Source organism: Scomber scombrus, chromosome 3 (genome assembly GCF_963691925.1).
Source record: "Scomber scombrus chromosome 3, fScoSco1.1, whole genome shotgun sequence".
Classification (NCBI taxonomy): Eukaryota; Metazoa; Chordata; class Actinopteri; order Scombriformes; family Scombridae; genus Scomber; species Scomber scombrus.
Genome location: NC_084972.1, coordinates 26,134,022 through 26,158,900, shown reverse-complemented (window position 1 = coordinate 26,158,900; position 24,879 = coordinate 26,134,022). Strand labels below are relative to the sequence as shown.

Below are 24,879 nucleotides of genomic sequence, written 5' to 3'. Positions count from 1 at the left end.
ACAAAGTAATTTAGGATATTAAATTAAATATGAGGATAAACTACACACTATCTCAAGGTTTAGATGTATTTTCTTTCGTTCGCTGATAAATATCATGGCATCGCTTTGCCATATTAGAGAGAGAAGAGACAATAAGAGAGAATGGGGCCAGGGTCAGCACAATTGGAGGGAAACTGAAAGACGGTGTGTGTGGGGGAGGGTCAAAGACAGCAAATAGTGAGAGGCAGTCTGTATAATTAGGTGGCGTAATTAGGATGTATTAATCAGTCACACAACATAGCAACAGGGTTTTGGAAGCATCTTGTCTATTATGCAGGGGAAACTAGGGACATTGTTAAACCATAATGAATCTGTCACAATTCTGATAATCGATTATTAATTTAAGCCATTTATCAAGCAACAATTTCTAACACTCACTGTTTCCAGCTTAATGACTTTGAGTATTTTCTGCCTTTATCTCTTTTATATGATTGCAACTGTTGGTTGTACAAACCCCCCGCCCCAAAAAACAAGCAATTTAGATGTGTAACCATGGCCTCCTGGAAACTGTGAGGGGAGATTTTCTAACAAGTGTATAGACTAAACTATTGAATTATTAAAAGCAATTATTACTTCAACCTGCATTAACAAATGTGTTGGCCACTTGGGAGGAGGAGAGAACAAGCTGTTAACACAACACTGACCTTTTATCACCTTTTAAGTTGAAATGGTGATCATGTTAGCAAATGGCAGCCAAAGAGCAACATTAGCATTCATTTGGAGTCATGTTTGTGTCCACCTGATGAATGCAAATCCAATATTCATTCTCCTTTTTAGCTCTAGGATAATAGGGAATGATCCGGTTCTTTAGCTGCTAAATGCTCCACCTTGTTCACAAACTAGGCATTAACTTTGCTGTTCTGTGGTGGGTAGTTTTGGGGCATTTTCAGTGAAAACAGCTGCCTTCATCTGGACATGCCACTCATGAAAGCAGTTACTACATTTTATGGGCTCATTGTGTAAAACCAACACAATGAGCTAAAAGACAATGAAGCATTTTGCAGAGAAGAGAGATCATTTTCCGTGGGTTCATCACCACCAGATAAATCTTTCACATTACCCATAGTCATTTGCATACATTTTCAATATGACAATATTGTAGTAGTTTTAACATTAACTTATGATATACAAAAATAAATAAAAAACACAATAAAATCGGTATCACTCTATAACTCTTATGGTAACCTTGTGGCGTAACGTCTCTGTTTACAAGCTTTTGTGACCTTAATTCATTCTTCGTAGACATGGTTGAATGTATTGTAACATGTCAAATTCTATATTCAACCTGACATCATGACTATCAGTAAATTACATTTTAACTCACATTCTACTTCCTGTCAAATCTAATTAGCCATGGGAAGCTTTGTAAGTGTATAATTTTTTTTTGCCCTACTCTTTCTTCATCTTCCTGTAAGGGAGTGACTCGCCAGCCCTCTGTGGCCCTTTCTGTGTTATAAAGCTGCCCATCATGCTGTTTTAATCATTTATCCAACCAGTCCTGAAAGCAAGCTGTGAACTGCCAATCCCTCTCACCATGTGCCAGGCTGCACAAGCCGACTGATCAAGGAGCACACGCCAGAAATGGAGTGTCCAGGGACACCATCCCAGGGCTATTTGAGGATTGCTCTGACACATTTCTTCAACTACCCTTCACTAAACTGTCTGTTGTAGCCTCGAACACATGCATGATAAGATGTTTCCTTGTGTAGCGCGAGGTCTGCTTCTTTGACATCCACAGAAATGCAAGGCATGGAGGTGCGCAGTATATAGTTTTTATTTACATTTTTAATCCTCTATTACAGTGACAGTAGAGAGTTGACAGGAAACATGGGGGAGTGGGAGACTAACCAGTAGGCTAATGGGGCGTGCTGTTGTAAGTTTTTAAAGGCGACACACCAGGCTTTTTGTGATTTTCTGTCATTTATATACTGTTAAAGCAACTTCCTAAAACCTGAGGCTAAGATGAGCTAAGAGCACTGAAAAAAAAACAGACAAACAAAAAAGCATTCCTTAATGCATTACACCTTCCCCACTCGTATTTAAGTGAATCACGATGCATTTCATGGGTTAAGTGTCTTTAAAATGATGAAATAATGTTAAAATAGAATCACGTTGCATCCGGCTGAATAGGGAAAAAGCATGCAAAGTTGCACATGGTCTTAATGTGTTCAGTAATATATTTATATAATTATTTAATTGTTTAGTCTATACAATGTCAGAAAATCTCCTGTCACAGTTTCCCAGAGGCCATGTCGACATCTTCAAATTCATTGTTTTTTGTCCGACCAGCAGTCATAAATTCAAAGATATTAAATTTGCAATGTTGTAAAAGAGATAAAAGCAGAAAATACTCACATTCAAGAAGCTAGAACCTGTGAACGTTGACCACTTTTGTAGTAAAGGTGTCATCAAGTCAAGTCTTCTCTGAGCGCTCTACTTTCCCAAACTGAACAGATCATTCATGAGTGGGATCAGATTTGGGCTTGAACATGTATGAATGTATTTGAGAAGTTTCCATTTCAAGTCAAGAACAAGAAAAAGAAACAAACTCTGACCACTATTGTTTGTTAGGAGCTAACCAATTAGAACAGAGCGATCCCTTGGGAGGCGGGGCTTAAAGAAACAGGAGCTAAAACAGCCTGTTTCAGACAGAGGCTCAACTGATTGACTGCACAAGGGGCCAGTAAAAGACAAATAAGAACTTTTTAAACTATACATTATTCAAAGATATTCCACTTAAGCCCTGAGTTATAAATACAGACCTGGACATGTGCATGATACCTGTCCTTTAAGTTTTTTTTATCATAGGTCATGGTGAGTGCTTTAAAAAAAATCATGCTTAGAGAGAGTGCCAGTGTTTTTTCTCTCAAAGAAGAACAGAAGGCATCATGAACTGACAGATCTTGACAACTTCGTGCAGGCTGAAAAGGGGAGACTCCACGTCATACCGGATGTGTTAACGACTGTGTGAATTCTGACTTGAGGTGTGATAGAGGGATCTCATTAGAAATATGCCACACCTTACTAAAGAGGAAAAGCAGGATTTCACGGGAGAAGCTCACAGCTCTGAGACTTCCATTTTCAATGACTAACTGTGACCAATAGCATTTTCTCCAGCTGTTGCAATTCTCTAGCTTATTCTTGGGGCCGGGGAGACTATCTACTGACTTGCCAATAAAATGTCTGTTGCCACTGGGAAAGAGCAGGAACTGTCAATTGGTTTCACCTTATCTACCTTAAACATGCCTCTGCTGACTTCATGCTTCTTCTCATTTCTTTTTCATTGCAGCATTTCATTGTTTTGTTTTATTTGTTTTTTTTCTACGCCATCCTGCCTCTGCACATGCACATAAAGAAATTAGTTAATTACTGAAAATACATTATCAAGCTGTTGTTTTTAACCAGAGACATCAGACAAAGTTAAAATGGCTAATTGTGCTTCATGAGTCAAAAGTTAAAGGTCTACAAATTGATTTAATTGTTGTTAAGTGGGATTAAAATACTGTCCTATATATTGAAGAGTAAAAATCTGGTTCACTAATGATTAATTGAAACATCAAAGCATCGTTTAATAGCCCTTTGATTTGAGTCTGTCTTTTAACTGTAAAGTAGTTTGTATAAGATCTACAGTCTTCAAGATAATTGAGTGTGCATGCAGTATTTGACAAGGACCGGATATCTGTTCATCTCCGTTGACAAGAGAGGAGGTCAAGCGAGGTAAAACGAATGGTCCCTGAGTGCTCCTCAAAATCAGAACTCCAAACAATTGTGGAAATATAGATGACAAAGCCTGGCTGGGGAATTGCTCTCAAAGGGTCTGATTGAAAGCTCATGTCAGAAAGGCTGAAGCAATCAAAGGACTTGTGTATTTCAAGTCGGAAGAGGTCATGTTGAGAGCATGATAAATCCAGCATCCTGATCCAACATTCACAGGCAGCTGTTTTCTATTGTTGATGCCATTTGCTAGTGATCTGCGCTCTCTGAAATATTGTCTCTCTATCTGCTGTAATGTGCAACAGTTTCTTAAGATGCCAAGGTTGAGAGTATATGCATTGTTGCTTCATTACCTGTCGTATACACTTTGAGTCTGTTTTTTAGTGACAAAAATAAAATATTATGAAGAAAGAAAGAATATTTCATTGCAAGTGTTTGTAGGTTAAGGCAGCAATGTTGGCCGGTTTGTCAGGGAAACTAGCCAGTAATTGATCAGCTTATTCAGCATATTAGCAGAGTTCACAGCATGCATTGTTTGAGAGTGAAAACTCTCCAGCGATCCTTCCAACATTATGGAAGGTTGCTGTTTGTTATAATATAATATAATATATTTAATATATGTCAAAATAGGTCATGGCTGTTTCTTTTCATCAAAAAAAAAAAACCAAAGTGCTGAATTCATTCCCTCCACCTGTACACTCATATAACACAAAGGTCACGGAGATCTTTGTACTAGTGCCACAGAACAACAGTGGCAGCTATAGCTGTAAATTCTTTGTGTCAAATGAAAAACTTACTTTTTAAATCAAGAAAATATAAATGAAAACCAAATTTTATCTGAATTAGATTGACAATTACATGAGAAGTTCATTAAATTAAAAGATTTAAATCCAGCAAACAAAGATAAGGGTTTAAACAACATGTACTATTTCATCAAGAAAGAAAAGACATTTGGTAGTGTTAGAATAATATTTGTATTTGTTTACTTAATCCACAATTTTGAGCCCTTTCACTCATATTTTTTAAATTGAAACAACATAGATTTTACAGTGTAACGCTGCTGTCATCAATATTTTTATATTAACAATAGAATAAAACTTAACTGTTTAATGGTTGCACATAGTGATGAACCTGATAATGAAGTTCCCTTCATTTCCACTGACCCTTTTTTGCGTTTTTTGCAGCTCATCGTTTTGGTTTTAAGGTTCACAACTTCACTGTTTTGGTTCATTCTCATTGTGGGCAGTTTCCAGCCCACAGTAAGGCGCAAACCTCTGAAAATGTTCTGATAAACCCACCATATACTACTTGCCCAGCACGTAACAGCTGTCAGACTAAGCTGGCGACTAGCTGATGAATACAGAGGAGCATTTAGCAGCTGAATTTACCCCAGGAGTTTGTGTGGAGACCACAACAGAGATGACGTGAGAATGAATATTGTTAGTGAATGCTGATGTTGCCATGTGTTTGCTAATTAGTTTGGCATGTCAGTTTTTTAAGGTTATGATACGGTATGTCAAAAAAACTCTACCAACCCATTTCTGTAAACATAACATCAGCTTAAAAATAGTTGAAAATAACTACTGACCTTTATTTTAAAATCAATTTTGCTCTGTTTACAGCTTTCCACCTACTGACATCATGAACCAGATCAGAAGGGACCCTTTATGTATGCTAAGCATCACAATTATGTGTCTCTTTTTTTTTTCTCCTTCCAAGCCACCATATTACCCACATTAACCCCGGCAACGCTTTCAACTACAGGCACATTTGAATAATTAAGGAACCCAGAGATCATCAATAATTGAGTCGTTTATTCATTAAACAACAAAAGGAAAGCAACAGGGGCAGAGTCAGTAAAGAAAACTGTGCATGGTTTACCCTGAGCTGACAGGGAAGCCTGATCTTTCGGCTGGAGATTGGACTAAACAAGTTTGTGAATTACTATGGGGGAGTTATCTCCTGCGGTCTGCAGACAGGTTCTCCAGTAGGATGACAGATATGTGGTGTGGATAATTGGGCTGGTGATAACTGTCATCTGGGCACTTAATGAAGATAATAAGCTTATAGTTTGACAGCACAGTTTTTTTTACTCCCTCTACATAAATGTTATAAAATGTAACAGATCTTACAGAGATGAATGATATTTGATATTTTAGGTTTTTCTTTCTTTTTGTTCTCACCATGAGGCCATATAGTCCAGAATGGAGGCTGTTCTTGCTACCATTTTCTGTGTTTTTGTGTGAGTTTTATTGAGTGAAAGGATACAAGCTGCAGCACTCTTACCTCCCCCACCTACTCCTGATCACAATCAAGTCCAAAGGTGGTCATGAACCTGATTTTATTGTTGAACTATAAAAGGATGGAGACAGAAGCCTGCAAGTATCCTTCCATTAGTCTGGGTTTTCAAGTCTTTTTACTGCATTTTTCCTGAGCTTTGCAAACTCAGTGTGGATATTATTAACAAATGCAGACCCGCTGCCATCAGCATCTTGCATACTAATGAAAATCATGGGAAGAATTTTTATTATTGCACACAAAATTTATTCACTATTAACAGCTAGCAGCTACCCATCCTATGAAAAGAAAAAAAAGAAAGGAAAAGCAGCCTTTTATACTTGAAGCTTTGCCTGCACAACCTGATACTTACATTTGAGGAGAATTGGGGTAATATTGTTTAGCTGAATTAATTAATTTGTGATGCATTCACTGATGAATTGGTGATGGACAGTTCTTCAAAAGGCTATACTTAGAAGTAGAGGTGGTGGTAAGAGTAGCAGAAGTCTGCCCTCCACAGTTTTTGTGTTACTGGTTTTTCGGATTATAGGAAATTCATTTAAACTGTCTTCCTAGGTTTGGACATGTTCCACCCCATAGTGTGTTTACTGGAAATATCGCTATTGTCGGTGGTATCACCTACATTTTTTACAGGTCAGTATTTCTAACAAGGCCGTTGTAATTATGATTTATCACAGTGACCAGACAGAGAAGAAAATCATTTTCCTCAGTGCAATAATACTTGATTTTAGTCACACACCCTGAATCATGACAAACAGACCCGCTGACTGTTCTTATGAGATTCATTTAAAGCTATTTATTTTCATTCTCTAGATGAGTAGCAGCTTTGTACGAGTTGAGTAGAGTGTGTGGTTTTTGCAATGTGTTTGGTCTGGATATAAGAATTATAGTGTACATAGATTCAAACAAGCACTGAACATCTCAAAGATAAGGTTTGCTGTCCACATTACAATAAGCGGCTCTGTAGTTTTCCAACAGAAAAGTCTGTGTGGTGTTAATAAGGATAGTTTTGCAATGCTTTGTTCAATCATGTAATACCCCACAAGTTTCTAAATATGTGCTACTCTATGAAGCGCTGCAACTAATGGTTATTTTCATTAATGAATTGCTTGGTGTATAAAATATTTTTTAAAAGTGGTGAAAAATGTCCAAGGGGACATCATCAAATTGCTTGTTTAGTCTGAATAACAGTCGAAAAACACTAAACATATTCAGTTTATTATAGCATAAGAGACAAAAAGCAGCATTTTTTTCCAGCTCGATTGTCTTTCATGTTAAAATACACAGTAGTCAAAGTACAAAAGCTGCATAAACTAATGAAATAGAACCAATGATTTTTTATTTTTACAAACTTCACTGCATGTGGACTTTGTTTAAATTCAACCCTGCCTTGTCAGTATTTAAAGCCTGCAGCTATTCATCAATAAACTCAGAAATAAAGACACAGTATGAAAACTTCCAAAAGTCACACAAAACAGACGTCCAGAATAATGATTCATGAGCAATTGCGCATATCCATTCATTTAAGGAGAGAACCATAATAGGTTATTGACCAACAATGAAGTGAGACGGATGTTGGTGTGAAGGCATTTATAATTGCAAAATTCTCCATGTCAACTTCAACACCACTCATCTATTTTTTTAAATTTCAGATCAGTCTTTCAGTTTAATGAGTTCATGAATCCTGTCTGCATATGTGCTGTGTTTAGATATGCCTGTGCACGTGCTATAAGTTTCTAAAGAATACGTAGCAGAGACACTTTGAGCACAGTGTTATGACTTTTTGCCCTTATTATGTTTGAAGTAGAGGAAGACTGTGGCATTTTTTATTTGTTCAGGAACACAGTGTATCAACATTAAAGCACAGAAAATCACACAGAATTTTAAATAAACCCTCAAATGCAGCTGTTCCATTTTTTCCCCATCTGTTGATTGGATAGCTGCAAGTTGAAACGAACACTGCTGCAGATGTTCAGATGTAAGCCCACACAAAAGCGAACATAACCTCAGAACATAACCTGCCAGCACGGATAAGACTTGGGATTCACTCAAGATTCTGTGTGTAAAGTCGTGGGGATTAAAGGATGACATACAAGCAATGGCCCTTTTTAAGGGTCAGTGAACGTGAATCTGCTTTGTGGTCTGCTCAGGTTAAGAAAAAGACTTTTGGACTGAGAGCACCTCATGCCTCTTTCTGTCACTCCATCCCCAACAGTGCAATAACTTTGAGGGTTGGGTATTGATGATATATCAGGGTCTTTATGAGGACATTGTGCACCTGTGTTTTTAAGTGGCATTTTATTGGATTGTAAGGTTTTATCTTGGGACATTTTTAAGCACATGTCAGAGAGAAACCTGGCAGAGAGATGCTTCCCCCTTCTTTCCTTTTTATTTTAAAAGCAGGATTAATAATTTCTGCCAATTCTTATGATGCATCAGTCACTTTTATTTAAGTTTGGAGTGTCATCACACTACATGATTTAACATTTTGTTGGAAGCTGGTGGGTCCAAGAGTGGATAAAATTCTGTCTTGAAGATTTATTTTCAAAAGCCTCCACTGTTCATCTTTAAGTTTTATTTTCATCTTTTATGTGTCCCAAACCACCCCTTACACTTCTTCCTCATTAGTTACCCGGTGGACGTGTTAGCAGAGGACGTTTGTGTGTGTGTGTGTGTGGTTTCAAATGGTGGGGTGCCATATGCTGCTGCATGTCTCAGTGGACTTGTGAACCTTAACTACAGTGTTGAGCAGGGTGTTGACTTTTGTACCTGCAGCTATTTTTCATCATGCAAGAGGCCATATTGATGTCTCACCGGTTGCATCAGTCTTAGTGACAGATGATCAGCCATGCACAGAAGAGGATTCCCCCATGTACTGCATGTGGTGGAACAGGACAGAGGGACATGGATGGTGTCCATTTTGTAGCCTGACTGCTCGGATTTGTTTTGATTTGTAGTAGGAATACTGGAAGCGTTTCAAGCATGTCTGGATGCTGTTTCTGTTTTTTACCCTGACAAATAAAATCAAGCTGTGACTCCTGTCCAGGTCAACTTAGTGAAGGAGCTGCCCACTGCAACTTTTGATTTAGCTCTCTTTAGCTCACTAGTAAAAAGTGCATCCTACTCATTTTCACTCCGATTTTGATTTGCCAGGGGTTTAGTGTAGCTCATACTGGCTCACTGGGAGGGCTACTTCTGACACACACCAGACAGAGCTTTGCTAATGTCATTAGTTCCACCTGGTCAAACCAGCATTTAAAACGACAAACGTTTGTGACAAAATCAATAATTCCAATGGACCAACATAATCACAGGATGCAGTCCTAAGTATATGTACTTTTTATTGATGAACTTTGACACAGACATTTGCTCTGTAGATCGAAAGCAAGCTATCTTGACAGTAGGGTTGCCACTAACAATGATTTCCATTATTGATTAATCTGTTGATTATTTTTCAATTATTCATTTGATCTTTAAAATGTCTATTTTAAAGCCTCAAAACCAGAAACTATTTACATGCAGGGGAAGCTAATTTCGAGCTCTATATATATATATATATTTTTTTCCACTGGTGTAGATTTGCATGATTTACAGTTAAAAAAATTCCTTATTTTTATTATACTTGCCCGTTATGCAGCCACTTATGGTGCTTTTCCACTATACAGTTCTACCACTACTTGGCTCGACTCGGCTCGACTTGGTTGGGTACCAGGAACGACCTTTTCCATTACAAAAAAGTACCTACTCAACGTGGGTGGGGTTGTCATAGCACGGCTCCGCGAAACTGCAGTGACTTCGCTTTATACGCAACACAAAACACAATGGAGGCAGTGGTGTACTTGTGTGGTGTACTTGCTGCTGTTTGTGGCTTTTTGTCACACACAAAGCAAGAAAATTGAGCCGTAGACTGTAACGCTGTTGCTGGTATTTAAAAATGCCGGGTTTGATTCTTGCGTGGGACGGCTCATGACTCTTCCAGCGACAACTCTTCTGACCAATCAGTGGCCGGCAGACTGTTGACGTCACATTTAGTATCGGCTCGGCTCGCTTGGAACCTCACCAGAGCAGGTACTAAAAGGCAGTTTTAGCTCATGTCTTTTTAAAGTAATTTACATTTTTATTTAAAGAATTTATAGGAAATGAAATTTGTTTCTGACCAAATTAGCAGAGCTTCTTCAGCAGTGCTAAAAACCTCAAAACAACAAAACATTCATAAACATTCAAAGCAAGAACATATGGGGATATTTGGAGCTCTTTATTCAGTGGATCAGACAGAAGTAATGCAGGGGGGAATAGTATAAGCAAAAAAAGCCACAGTGATGATGATGTTTGATGAAGGGCTGCACACAGCCAGCACAACAACAGGTAAACAACTTATTTTACTTTGACCTGCTGTGTAATGGAAAGCTCGACTCAAGTCATGAATTGGCATGACTACCACAAAACAATTGAAAATTGCCATAATGTTAGCGGAGCAGAGCAGTGAACTTGCATGCTGTGCTGTCACAAGCTGACTTCCTCATTCATGTGCCAGTCATTAGCAACTTGAGACACAAGAATGGAGCTGGAGTTGAGATATGATGTAAGATACAATGTCTACAACCAGATTGTTTCAGGAGTAGTGAGTACACTAAGTTAATCACTGGAATGGAAATGGAAACCAACATGCTTTCAATCCCAAAATCGTGTCCCTTTTCTGCAGATTTTGCATTCATATAAAGATATCTGTTTCCTAATTGACAATTAGCAAGTAATAGGACAGAAAGTAAGTGCATGCTGCTAACTTGGGGAGCTTTTTTTCTCCTTCTTCAATAACTCTACTTTTAAATTGAAATGATTTACAATCCTGAGAATTAATTGCTAGGAGTTCATAAACGCCACAGTACACAGAAAATAGAAAGAAGCATGGAGAGATTTAAGATAACATGTTCAACTCAGGCTAGCATGTTACAGACATCCCAACCAGCAGAAACTCATTTCAGGGAGGTCCATTCGGTGTGTGTGTGTGTGTGTGTGGGGGGGGGGGGGGGCACGATCGCGCTAGGAAGCCGTAACATAGACTGTATATAAGAAATGGACGTAACATCTGTGACGTCACCCATCGGTTTGTGGACTGCTACTCGGAGGCCAATAGTATCGGATCTGAGCAGCACCATCTTGAAAATTTCAGGTGCATGCCGGGAAAAATAAAAACACAGATTCTGCTTATAAGGGCATCAGGAGGGGCATGAGGCGCCCTCCTGAACCTGTGAACCAATCAACCTGTCAATCACGACGTAGCCACGCCCTAATGCATAGCCTGCTTTATCATCAAATATAAAATCAGGGAGGCCAAAATTTCACAAATGAACATCATACTGCATTGAAGAAGGCTTTAAACTAGCGATTGAGACCATAAACACATTTTGAAAACGTTTACTGAGGTTAGAAATCAAGTGAGAAGTTGGTGAATTCTCCATTGACTTGTATAGAGACGGAAGTCCTTTTGATACCAAAACGGTCGGGGTGGGATGCCTGATGTTAGCGGATTACCTGCCACCTGCAGCAGTTCACCAATAGCCCTGCAAATATTCAGCATACCACTATGTGTCGAGAACTATATTTCATGAAGATGTTCAGATTTGTGTTTCTGTGCTACTTTCTGGTGTGGCCTCAAGAAATTAAAACCATATTGCTTCTAACAAAAATCTGGTACATCTAGCTAAAACTGGTACAGTCTAATATGCTATAGCCCTGCCTTAAATCCTGCAGCATATCTAAGTAAATGCTCAGTTTTTGGTCAAACTATTTTAGAGAGGTGCTTATTCGACCATATGGTCAATTTGGAGGCTGTCATTTGTGGTGCACTTGAATTGTATTGCATTATACAGAGGGGTGTTTGTAATATTTTATCTACCCCTCTTAATATTAATGGGCTGGACAAAATCAAAAGAGGGTGGGGCATATCAGTAAAACAAAAACATGACATTACCTTAAATCTATGATGTATTTTTTAAAATGTCTTCTGGCAGAAACATTTCTGCATGTTGTTAATCTCATTTTGTGAGATCATCCTCAGCATTAATTATGTGTTGTAGAGATTCATTGGCTCGTCATTTTGCCTTATCAAATGGTGCAAAATAAAGAAAACTGAGAACCCCTGACAGCTGCTCCTGGGCTAATATATAGCAGGGTTTTATGAGTTTAAAATGCTTAAAACCTTCATCTTCACTTATGTCTTACAATCTGCACCACTAGCCTGGAGCTATATTGTAAATATTTTAAATATGAGGTGTCAGGCCTAAATGCACTGAAAGCTAATGCACATGTTCTGAAGTACACCTATTGTTTTAAATGGCTGAACATGCACCAAAAGCATTATGAGGCACATCAAACTGCCTGGACGCCTCTACTCCGACCTTGTTTCCATTTTGGATGTGGACCCAGCGACAAAAGCTGTTTTATTCTGTAGTTGGAAAAAAAAGAGAGTGATAACGTGAGCGAGCTGTGTGGTTACATCTAAAGCACAAATAAATAACCAGCAAACACACAGATGATTTACTGTGGTAACAGACGCTCTTGGTTTCATTTTCCTCCTCTGCATTTCTCCTTTTCATTCATTCATTATGTCTAACTCAAGCTGCAGTAAATACAAAGAACAACAGGACAAATCTGTGTTGGTTCTGTGACGGCATTTCAAATCTGATGCCTGCAGGGCACCGTAGTAGCATCAAATGACGCGCATCAAATGCTGTGCGTCAATTATCACTTTCAGTGTGTTTGAGTCTTCAGTAATCTCTCTGTTTTGACTCTCATGTTTGATAGTTGTTTGCCCATGTGAAGAGACACTTGTGGTGGCAGGTGATTTAAGTAAAGCGAAGAGGTCAAACAGGTGGCTGCCCCAGTTGGCTGGGTCAGTGGAAATCTTCTTTGGCTTTTGCCGTGCTCTGTTATTGTGGAGGTGTGGGTGATGCAGTGCAACCAACACTCAATAACCCCCTCGGAGGTTTGAATGACACGCTTCCCTTGGAACGGCGGGAGGCAGAGCCATATCAGACTGTGATGGATAGCATGAGGATGCGTTCAATGATGGATCTGTAGGACTGGACCAGGAACGACTATGACACACTGAGCTGCCAAAAATGGTGGGGGAGTAACATCGTCTATGGTCAGATTGGAGATATCCTCATCCTGTTCAAGGCTAATGCCGACTTTTGTCTCAAGAAATTTGAGCAGCTCCTCTGTGTTCACATTATTTATCACAGAAGAGGTGATGCTGTTGATGTTTTGGGGGAAGCATTCCTAGTCTGCACCATATGGAGAGTGTTAAGTTGTTTTTGGCTCACTAAAACAGCAGTTAGGCCTTTTATGTGTCACTGATAGACTCGGTTATGTTTCCTGCAAACTACAGCAGCTTGAATAAAGGGTCACTAGAGGTGCTGTCTTTGTTGTACACAGAGAGAAGAGCACAGATAGACCCAGATAGCAGGAAGTCGATTTCTCACACACTCTGTCATAAGGTCTTTAACAGATGGGGGGGTACTATGTTTAGCACAGATGAGAAGTGCTTCAAAGAACCTTGAAGCACCTTGAATATCCAAAGGGACCTGTGAGAACCCATGTGAAGGAATTTACACTTAGAGCATCTACTTTAAATTGTGGTTCTCTATACTATTATTGATTGTGTGCTTTTTGTGAAGCCACTTGAGTAATTCAATGTTAGTAATAGGATTAAGGTGTTTTTGCACAGCCGATACAGCATCTGAATTAAAGCACCACGTAAGATCTTTTTTTTTAAAGGGAAACCACACCGATTTTATGCATCAACATTTGTGTACAGGTCTTGAGGAGCACTACTGCATGTGTGAAAAAAGTTGTATGAAGTCTTTTGTGGCTCCATAGGCAATCAGAAGTCTGATAAATTGTCTCAAGAATATCACTTGAGACAACATCAACTGGGGCTGAAGACTACACATTTAAAAAGGGAGGAAATCTGTGGAGACAGAAAGATGTGAGGTTTCCAGACCTCTTGTAGCCCACTCCTCATCTCTGCTTCAGGCTTGTGGCTACATTTGCTGTTACTATCATAACACACTCAAATGTTTACAGTGATCAAGTTAAGTTGCATAGTTTGCAAAGCGTCACATTTTGACAAGAAGAATACCTGGAATAACAAAGATGATATCTCTGGTTCTACCACATCGATTTTTACTCTTTATTTTGAACAGTTCATTGTGAGTCTGACAGTGTTATTGGAGTGCAATGCTAAATCAGTAGGGTACTCTTTTAGTGTTATTAAATGAATGTTTCCCTATCCATTTTATTAGGAGAAAATACCAGGTATTTGCTGGTTACAGCTCTAAATATGAATAAGATTAGGTAGCTGTTGATATTGGAATCATTGATTCTTGTGATAGTGTGTAAAATTGTTAATGTTAATGCTAATATTACCTGTTTTGATGTAAGGTTACTTATGTACTCTGTTGTCAATATATTTTGTTTAAGTAGTTCTCTGAAGACAATTGAATAACATATGGTCACAATGAAAGGGCCAATATGGCATCCAGACAGTTACAGTTTTTGTTTGCTCTCCAAAAGCTTGGCCAAATCGTGACCATATTTTCTATTTCAGAAAGCATTTTTTTCCAGATTGACACAATGTGAAAAGAGGCATGAAACAAGCTTCAGTGAAATATAGAGCTGATTGTACCAAGCCTCAAAGACTATAACGATTTAGTAGCATCTAGTTGTGAGGTTCCAGATTGCAACCAACTGAACAACCGCACCCTCCCTTCCAAGCATGTAGGACCTATGGTTATTGGGTAACTCATGGAAAAATGTGAAAGGACCTCTCCAGAACCAGGGTTTGGTTTGTCCATTCCTGGCTACTGTAGAAACATGGCTGTGCAATATGGTGTGTCCGTGGAAGAGGACCTGCTCCCTATGTAGATATAAAGGGCTCATCCTAAAAACTCAAAATTATTTTTTTCATGGGATTATACACTAATTAAAACATACTCTTGAATATTATATTCAATTTGTGAAAATATTTCTGCTAATAGTATCTGCAGAGACAGAAAGAAGTGAGGTTTCCAGATCTCCTGTAGCCCACTCCTCATCTCTGCTTCAGGCTTGTTGGTAATAAAATCTGTGGCGACATAAAGATTCTGCCATCAATCTAAATCTTACATGCTGGTCCTTTAAATTGTTAGTTTTGCATTTCCAAAAGTGTTTGATTACAATCAAAAATGTATTTAAATCTTTTTTTATGGAAAACAGACTTTAACTGACTTTTTAAGATGATGTAGGCTGTATAAGATATGGGCTGTAGCATTGATTATCACTGACAGCCATAAACACAAACAATATTCTCTTACAGGTTGAAACAATAAATCATATTAAATGTTAGTGCACTGTGACAACTTGATTTAACTGTCATTATTGTTTGGGTTAATTGACTTTGTCTTAATGGGCTGGAAAATAATTGGACAGCTCATCAAGAGGTCTGTGGGGTTCTGCTACAGGTTTAAATACAAGTCCAAGTCAAGTGTTTCAAGAATTTCCTTTAGCTAGTTCCAAACAATTCCTGGAGTTTATCCAAGAAGCTTTTTCAAATAAAGACACTTTGCAGATAACTATTAAAACGTTCACCTAATCTTTTTAGCTCGCAGGCCAATGTGACTTCACATGTTCTGGTATTTTAATGCAATCACAGGTCAAACACAAAGCTCTGCACAGCAACAGTTTGGTCATTTGTCTCATCAATTCCAGGCAAAATCATAGGGATGACAACTTGTGGAGGTAATATGAGCATGTGAAGCAGACGTGTGACACAAAAATCAATATCTGGAAAGTCATGCATGCACAGACATTCACAGACATACAGAAACACACTCTGAGTGCACACGGTAAAATTTAAATTATCTAGGTTGCTCATGTGTGATCAGCTTTTGCATTCAATTGAACTGCTATGAACTGTAGCACACACAGAAATGCTTTTATTTGACCAAGCTATACAAGAGAGCAGTGCTGTAGATAGTATGTTCTCCTTCCTCTTTCCTCCTCTGGAACAAGGAGGAATGTACATTTTTGTAAATGCTATTAATTTGGGGAAAATCACATTCATTTGTCCATTCTGAGTCATAATTGGGCTGTGAATTGGACTTAGATTGGTGTACATTTCTGTAGGAGAATATTTCATAAAGTAAGCCAGCTGTACAATATTTCTGACATCACAGGGAAAGAGAGCAAGATGGGCTTCTTCCAGGTTTGAGGACAAACATCTGGAGGCAACTGCCTCATCCCAGCTCAACCTTAACGGTCACATCACCAGCAGGTTCACTTCGGTTCACAAATCCTTTTTGAAATGAAGAGTTACCATCACTTCACTAGAGCTGAAGTAGGCAGTGGAGAGACTTTGGTTCCCCAGGGTGATCTGCATGATTGAAGCAGGGTGATGTCAGTCTCTGTGGAAGACAAAGCAGGATGAGCTCAATGTTATTGGCTTTTCCTTCTCCTCTCAATTCAATCGAATGTCAAAATATTAAAGGTCAAATCTGAGAGATGGAAATATTATGAAAAGGTCTAAAGCATGCTCAGAGATTTTATTGCCAGTCTCTTGTGGCTGAACATTTGACAGTGGACAGTAAGGCCACATTGACTTACAGCGCAGAAATTAGGCAGCCTTATCTACATTTGCAATTAACTGTTGACCCATTATAACTATGCAGTATATCAAAATAAACACACAAACAGGCGAAATGAGGCGGTGTCTTTGTGAAAGTCCAAGAAAATAATGGAGATAATGAATTAATTTCCACTACTATACGGCCACTTTGTATAATAATAATGCATCAGTCTGAATCATAGCCAAATGTCCTCATTGTGTTCACTGCCACGTTGTTGTTCATTCCCAGAGCAGTGAGAATCTGTTTTGTTATATCATTATGCAGGAATTGGTTTTCTATTCAGGAGGCTCAGCTATTTGCTGCTCCACTTACTCTGACAGTAACAAAGTGAAACTTTAATCTTCCCTCAGTGTCAACAGCAGCTGATAGCAATTAAGGAGAAAGCCTGGATACTGAAGTGGCGCATTTGACTCAAAGAGTTCACCCACATCCCTCACTGCAAAATTTAAACAGCTTCTCTTTATGTTTGCAGCCATTGTCCAGACCAAAATGTCTTTTCAGGCCCTAAATTGAATTAAGAAGCTACAGTATGTGAATGAAATAATTATGCATGTGACTATTGTCTAGTGTCTCTGCAGATGTTGCATTAAAAACAAAATATTACAGTTATTGTTGTTTTCATTGCAGATTCTATTTCTGTAGTAAGTGACCATTATATGGTTAAACAACATGAATTACTTGTTGTAATTTCAGTAAATTTAATCTGTATGAAGCCAGCGTGGGAAACTGTAGGCATTATGTGCCTGAATATAGTGAGTGCACTACCATTTTGCCCACAGACACTTAGGTATAATGCAGCCTCTGCTGTATTGCAGCCAACACATAAAGCTTGTGCTGTGTGAGAGTGAGGAGCTTTTTGAACTGCGAGCTTTGCTGTTCTGTACCTCTCTGACAGAGTAAAACAATGCCAAAGCCTACTGTTCATGGAGAGCCAAAGCAGGCCTTGAACTGTTTAGTTTATGGAGCCTGGCTGGTGTTTTATTTTATGATCACCATGACTGTTTGTGTTTACATTTAAATGTGTCTAAAGAAAGAGTCAGAGCTGCTAACTGATGTTGATCAAATCGCCTTTGGGCAATGGAGTTGGGCAGGTTCAAACATGTCCCCATGTTCCCTAAACTGTTTTCATGTTAGTGTGAAAATATATGCTAATCTGATGAAAAAGCTGTGGTGAAGTCTTGCCTCAGAGCAATTTGAGGCTAATTCACTTTGTGAGAACATTGTTAAAAAGAGACGTCTATCATGAACCAAAAACATTTTGATCTGCAAGACCTACTGGAAACCTAAAGCCCAATGTCACTTTTTAGCCAATATATGGAAAATGGTTTGACTCCAGAACGTGTTGACATTAGAAGTCACTGCTACATCAAACTTTAGACGGAACATGTAGATTGATGTATCAATCACAATTAGGGCTGCAGCTAACAATTACGTTAATTATCTATTTTATCTGCTGATTATTTTCCAATTAATTGTTCATCCACAGAGCCCAAGGTGATGTCTTCAAGTTGCTTTTGTCTGACCATCAGTGCAAAACGAAAGATATTTATTTTATTACGTGACACAAAGAACAGCAGAAAATGTTCAAATTCAAGAAAACAGCATATCTATGACATTTTTGCTTATACAAATATTAAATGATGCATTGATCATCAAAAGCATTGCATATTCACAATCTACATGTCTTTTTAGCATGTTTTTGAGTAGTTCAAAGGAATTGCTTTGTTTTGAAGATGGTGTGTAATCTGAAACCCAGTTAGTGGTTTGTTGTATTTCTTTTATCATATGGCTAGGTCATGAGGGAACACAGCTTGGCTTAGCTCATGCTATCCTGAAAGTCAGCTTTTTTGTCGTAAAATGAGATTGCCAAGTAGTAAGCATACACTATTTACCCATCGATGTTTTCCATATGCAGCTTGATTGAAGCAGGTGCTCTGCATTTGGACCACATTGCAGGTTGCAAGAATCTGTCAGGTGTCTGAATAATAGATGCAAATATAGTCACCTATTTAGCATGCCAGCATAATTTGCTCAGAAAAATACTGCACCTACACCTCAGGTCCCAACATTATTACCATCATGTTGCTCCTCATCTCCACAGGATGCTTAACAAAGAAAACAACATTTATAAATGATAAATGTGGCGCTAGACAGTCACTAAAAGGTCTTAAAAGATGCTGGAAAACATAAATGGAAACAACACAATATTTCTATGCCAAATCATACTATTGTAAATATCCATAATGGCCTAAGGTGATTGAAGGACCTTTGAAAATTTTACTATTAAATCTTGATATGAATAGGGCAAAATTTGAATGATAAATTAGCCATTTCAGTGTGAGATGTCAATTTGTAACTTGTATATAGATGGGAATGATGCACAAATGAATATCTCCTACCTCCACACAGATTCAGGCAATACATGGTTATATATAGTTATTTGTGTTACAGTGAAAATTAGTCTTATGACTAAAATGCACTCTAAAGTGTAATTGAAAAAGAAGCACAGACTGGTGCTGTTTTTTTGGGTTTTATTTTACAGACAGACAGACATTACACTGTGTCACTGGAACACGATTCACACTGATATTGAAATACATTAATCTTAAGATCTATCACATGCATATCTGTTTTTCTAAATTTAGTGGAATAAGTGTTTTCCTACAGCAGTCTCAAACTGAGTTGTGAAATGGAAAGAGCATTAAGTAAGGTTAATAAGACATCATGTAATATTCTGGTCAAAGTGGAAAACTTGTGCATCTCTCTCAGCAAAGAGCAACTTGTCACCTCCACAGCAACTGACATATTGTCTGTCTGACTGACGTAGTGTTAAATAAATCTGTTATTTTTGGCATAAAGCTGTACCTGTTAATAGTCACAACAATTAAACAGCTTTGCACACTGCTGAATCCTGAGGAGAGAACATGTTGGGTGTCATACTGTGGCTGAGAAAGTTATATGCCAGGCAGGAGAACATACTTGTTCACTCTTTCCTATGATTTATTGCTGTTGAAACCTTCAAATAATGCACTTTTATTCAAGTCAGATACAATGTAAATATCAAGATGCTCTAGACGTTAATCCATGCAGTCATGCTGTGCATACTTAAGATGTATCGTATATTCAGCAGACATCCCAACTGGTTTCTGTCAATATAATTCAAACAAACCCTTGTACATTTGGTGCAATGAAGGCCTGCATGCCTTATTTGTTTGTCCATCCTTTCATATATCCGTCTGTGTGTGTGTGTGTGTGTGTGTGTGTGTGCATGCGTGCGTGCGTGCATGTGTGTGTGTGTGTGTGTGTGTGTGTGCATGTGTGTGTGTGTGATCCCTAATATGGGATAAGGCAGAAAGGGGCAGGAGGATGAAGATGGCTTTTATTACAGGAAAACCTTGTGTGGGGTTAATTCCACTGAACAAAAGATCCTTAAGTATTTAATGCATTTACAGGGATGCCTGTTCTTGACACAATAAGCCACATTGGAGGACCTCATTAGAAGTGCCATTAACACTGCAGGTTTTAGTGGAAATAGTAGAGTATTTCTTAAGGTGTTTCACAATATATGATTTTTTCAAACAACCTCAGTCACTACAACAGTATGTTAAGTTTTTAGAAACCCATTCTATGAATACATTGTGTTCCATTATAATGTTTTCCATATTATTATTTTATGTTTTCCCCCTGCCGCGGCTTGCCAAGGGAATCATCTTAAGGTCCCGTACTGAAGTGAAGTACCTCAGGGACTCTGGCCTCTAACCTGTCTCCATCAATTCGTTTCAAACCAAACTATGGTAGCTTGGACAAGCATGGATAAGGTCGTGGTGGATGTGACTGAAAATACCACAAACAATGAGGTTTATACAACCAAAGCACAGACAAAACAAAGAGCAATAAACGGTTTGTTCTTTTTGTTTATTTTTCATGTGATAACGCTTAAGTAAGCAGCACTTTTCACCCCAGATTCTAGTCTGATAATCTGACTGGATTGCAATTTCATTTCACTTAATTCCTTGTGTCTAAAACTATATTCTTGTTAACCGATTTCTTGTTGAGGGTTTTTTTTTGTTGCTTTGCCCTAACATAACTTCACGACTAGTCTGTAGTGATTGACCTATTAGTCTGGCCGGGATCATTTTTAGTCCACATGGAAACTGAAATCTTCATTGCTAGCAGTAGACCAAATAAATACACCCACAGAAGAGCTTTTATTTCTGTACATTGACTTAAAACCACTTGTAAAGCTGTGTCAGTCTCATCCAAGCATGTCACGATTTTTCTATTGCTATTTTTCATGAATGTAGCTATCTATCTATGAAAATGATGTCCCATTCTCAATCTAAATCCAACTGGAAGGAACAGCAACCAATGAACATAACAATACACTTATTTGAATCACTTAATAAATCTGAGAGGTGAACAGTGACTCAGAGATCTGGAATCCAGCTACCCAGATTAAGCATTGAATGAGGTTTACATGTACAACTATTGTGGTGTCTTAATATTGTTATGCAGTAGAGCACATAACAGCTAACTCGCTTACACAAGCAACTGATTTATGCAGTCGTTAGTGTTGTCCCAATTATTTATTAGATCTCTTCTAACTAACCACCTTCATACATTAATTTTCTTTTCCAATTTTGATTCACTCTTTGTAAATGTACTATGCCACAGGTAATCTGTGGGCAGGGGTCAGTCGAGATAAAACATTTTTTATTTATATATTTTTGCTTACGCATGAGTGATGGAATTGGCACGTCATCGGTATCGGCTGATAAAGTCTTTAAAATGAAATATTGGCATCGGCCCGAAATAAACATTTCTTCTGATATTACCAGCTGTTTGGTCGCCTTCTACTGTGCGGCCTGGCTGCGCTTCCCTCCGTGGACTTTTTCAGCCTGATGGTCCCGGGGCTTCCTCTGCAGGATCCACTTAACTCAGCAGCCCAACAGAGTGCCTCCTCCCACTTTAACCTGAATAACAAACGAGAGTTTGGTGCTCAGGATGTATCCACACAGAGATACACTAGCAACCTTACTAACCTCAGCTCTCCGTGTGGATCCAACTGGGGCACTGACCCTCAGTTTGTTATATGCAGCGGGTCTGTCAGGCAGCTGAGTGAAGTGGAGCCTGTGGAGGAACCACTGGGACCGGCAGGGTGAAACAGTCTGCAGAGGACCTGCTGTGTTCGCACAGATGGTAAAAAAAACACCTTGGCTGGCAGGATGTACCACTATTTGTCTTTGTTTTCTTTTAGGTTTATAATGGGGGTTGGAAACCAACATATTAGGTGCATTACTGCCACCTAATATTAGCTAGAGTAGGGACCAGCGATTAAATCTGATTAAGTCTGTCTAATAAACTCAAAGAAAACTCTGCTGCTCAACCCACTTGGCAGGTTCATTAAAGTTTTAATGCTGAGCTGCTGAACTCCAGTCTTCCTCTGTTCTTCCTTTATATATTGTCTTTTTTGATCATACTTAAAACCAATCTATGATTGCATACCTAATAGTTTCCTCAGCCAGGTGGAAGAAAAATATGTGCATATATATCCGTATATGTATCAGCATCAACAGTCAGCCAAAACGAGGTGAAAAATATCGGCATAACGGATATTGGCAAAAAAAATCCAATATCGTGCATTCCTATTTTTACCCAAATAAGTGGGTTGGACACAGCAATGCTCATCTTTGAGGAAGGAGGTTGCCTTGAAGTCAGATGTGTAATATCAAGGGTTATCTATGTGTGTGTGTGTGTGTGTGTGTGTGTGTGTGTGTGTGTGTGTGTGTGTGTGTGTGTGTGTGTGTGTGTCCCAGCCTGCAGGTCTGCTGTCTGTGATAATGAAATGCTGCATGTGGCAAAGAGACATCTAGAGGGAAAACAGGGCTGTTTTTCATTAGGATCATGTTTCTTAGTGCACCTTCTCCTCATCTTGTTTAGAGATACAAAAACATGATGACAGATTCTCATCAAAAAGGCACATTGTGCATCATTACCAGGAAACACCCCTGCCTTCTGTTTGGTGAATCAATGTGCCATAGGGATGAAAATTCAATTTTCACAAACACAGTTTACCTTTTACCAAAACTGATACGGTGCAATTCCTAACAACAGTTGAGAAACTCAAAAATCTACCACCAGAAAATCTGTAAAATGGTGGTTGCTCAAGGAAGGCTTTGTGCTTTAGTTGACCTATTTCTTTTTCTATTTCAGTTTCTTATGTAATATTGTTATTTCTTCAACACATACATCAGTAAAATCTTTGGAATAGTGGGAGCAATAGAAGCTTGTTATGATGCAACATCTTGCATTTATAAAGCTTTACTGATATAAAAGCTACTCCAGTGTGCCATGCAGCAGTGGAAAACATACACAGCCTAATCAAATCAATAAGTTTTGGCTGGACTGCAAAAACAGAGCCAGCCCTACACATGCAGTTGTCCATGAGTGAGTGACTGTCTGATTGAGTGCGTGATGAAGTTACACCATTGGTCGGTCGGCCAAGTTTTGGAGTTTCCCCATCGGCCTTGGCTCTTTTAAAATGAATTTGTGTGAACAGTTTTCTATTACATCATCAGGGGGTGTTTAAGGTGCTTTCACTCATAGCCCCATTTGCACGGGACTGGGGACCTCGTGATTTAGAATTATCTCACATCCCCTTCCCCCCATGTCTGTGTGTTATGCGGCGCTTTCGCACGGTTTAGGCAAAGTCTGTATTTAACTCGAATTTACTGACAGTGTCCCCCTGGATAAGTGTGACAGCATGAAAAGCTGCAAACTTTTCAGTGTTGTATCTAAATGACCTAAATACATAACTGTGATGAAAACAGAGGACAACATGACGCAGAGCATCTTTGTTTCCTGCTCTGAGTGCTTAAATTTCAGAAAAATCGGCTAAACACTTGTTTAAACAGGTGCATACCTGCATTTCTGCTGTGTCCTCCTCAACTATCCTTTATGATCGACTCTCTGGCTGGCTGCACTGTCTGCAGCAGGCAGGAGAGAGACTGTGTGGTGTGTTTGGATTTCATAATTTAAGTAAATACCAAACTTTTTATTTCTTTTGACGTTTCTATCTCTGTAACAAATTGGCCACAAGTTTGAACACCCATACACAGTCCAGCCCTATAGTAGGTTTAGACCTAGTCTTGTTTTCATAGTAAGAAGCTACAACTAAATAAGCACATTTTGTAGTGCATTAAATGTGTTAAGCTAAGATGCTTTAACTCACTGAGGCATTTTATGTTTGTGAAGTGACCTCTTCTCATGAGTCCGACATGCTTATCATCTCAGCTTGTGAACTAGACAGTTTGCTGCCACATAAAAGGCTCAGGATCATTGGCTCTGTTTTAGGTCTTAAAAGGAAGGCAGTTTATTGGATGCTATCAGACCTCTCCCTGAAAATCTGTGTATAATTTCTATTTCTCATGTCCAACAACTATTTTCACTTGAAGCCACTTCAAGATTATAACATTATCAATATTCCCTCCTGTGCAGATACCTCAGGTAAGCTACGCTTCCACGGCTCCAGAACTCAGTGACAACAGCCGCTATGATTTCTTCTCCCGAGTGGTGCCTCCAGACACCTACCAGGCCCAGGCCATGGTGGACATTGTCAAGGCTATGCGATGGAACTACGTCTCCACAGTGGCCTCAGAGGGGAACTACGGAGAGAGCGGCGTCGATGCTTTCATTCAGAAGTCTCGGGAGGATGGTGAGTACATTTGGCCTCATATTTCATTATTGCCTGTCTAGCACTGGGTGTAGGAAGATTTCTTTTTTTATCCATGCAAACATACTAGACTGTGGAAAATCGGTTATGCTTGGAGATGTGCAAACAAAAATCAATTAGTCAGGTCAAATGTGTGATTTGATCACAGAACATGGAAACACTTGAGAGGACATTGGCAGACTTTAATATGTGAAACCCCACCACATTTGAAAGCTTTTAAACAACACAGGATATGTATTTAATACAGCATTGGTTGTGATGTGAATGGCTTTAAAACTTTATTAAGTTATACTAATATTGAAATTAAATCAATTGATGTATGTGTAAAGCGAAGGGGTTGTTAGTAGGCTACTGCTGAACCCACTCAGAATCAACACCCACCTGCAGCCCAAGACAACTTTAAGTCACTTTTATTAGCAATGTCCACAG

General features: G+C 38.8%; 1 protein-coding gene across 1 annotated transcript in view; it reads left to right on the top strand.

The window, feature by feature from the left end:
• LOC133977675 (metabotropic glutamate receptor 4-like) overlaps nt 1-24,879 on the top strand; it is a 132,587-nt gene that overhangs the window by 34,154 nt on the left and 73,554 nt on the right. Inside the window, exon 2 of the mRNA XM_062415919.1 lies at nt 24,216-24,432. Coding sequence (XP_062271903.1) covers nt 24,216-24,432 — 217 coding nt within the window. The remainder of the gene's footprint in view (nt 1-24,215; nt 24,433-24,879) is intronic.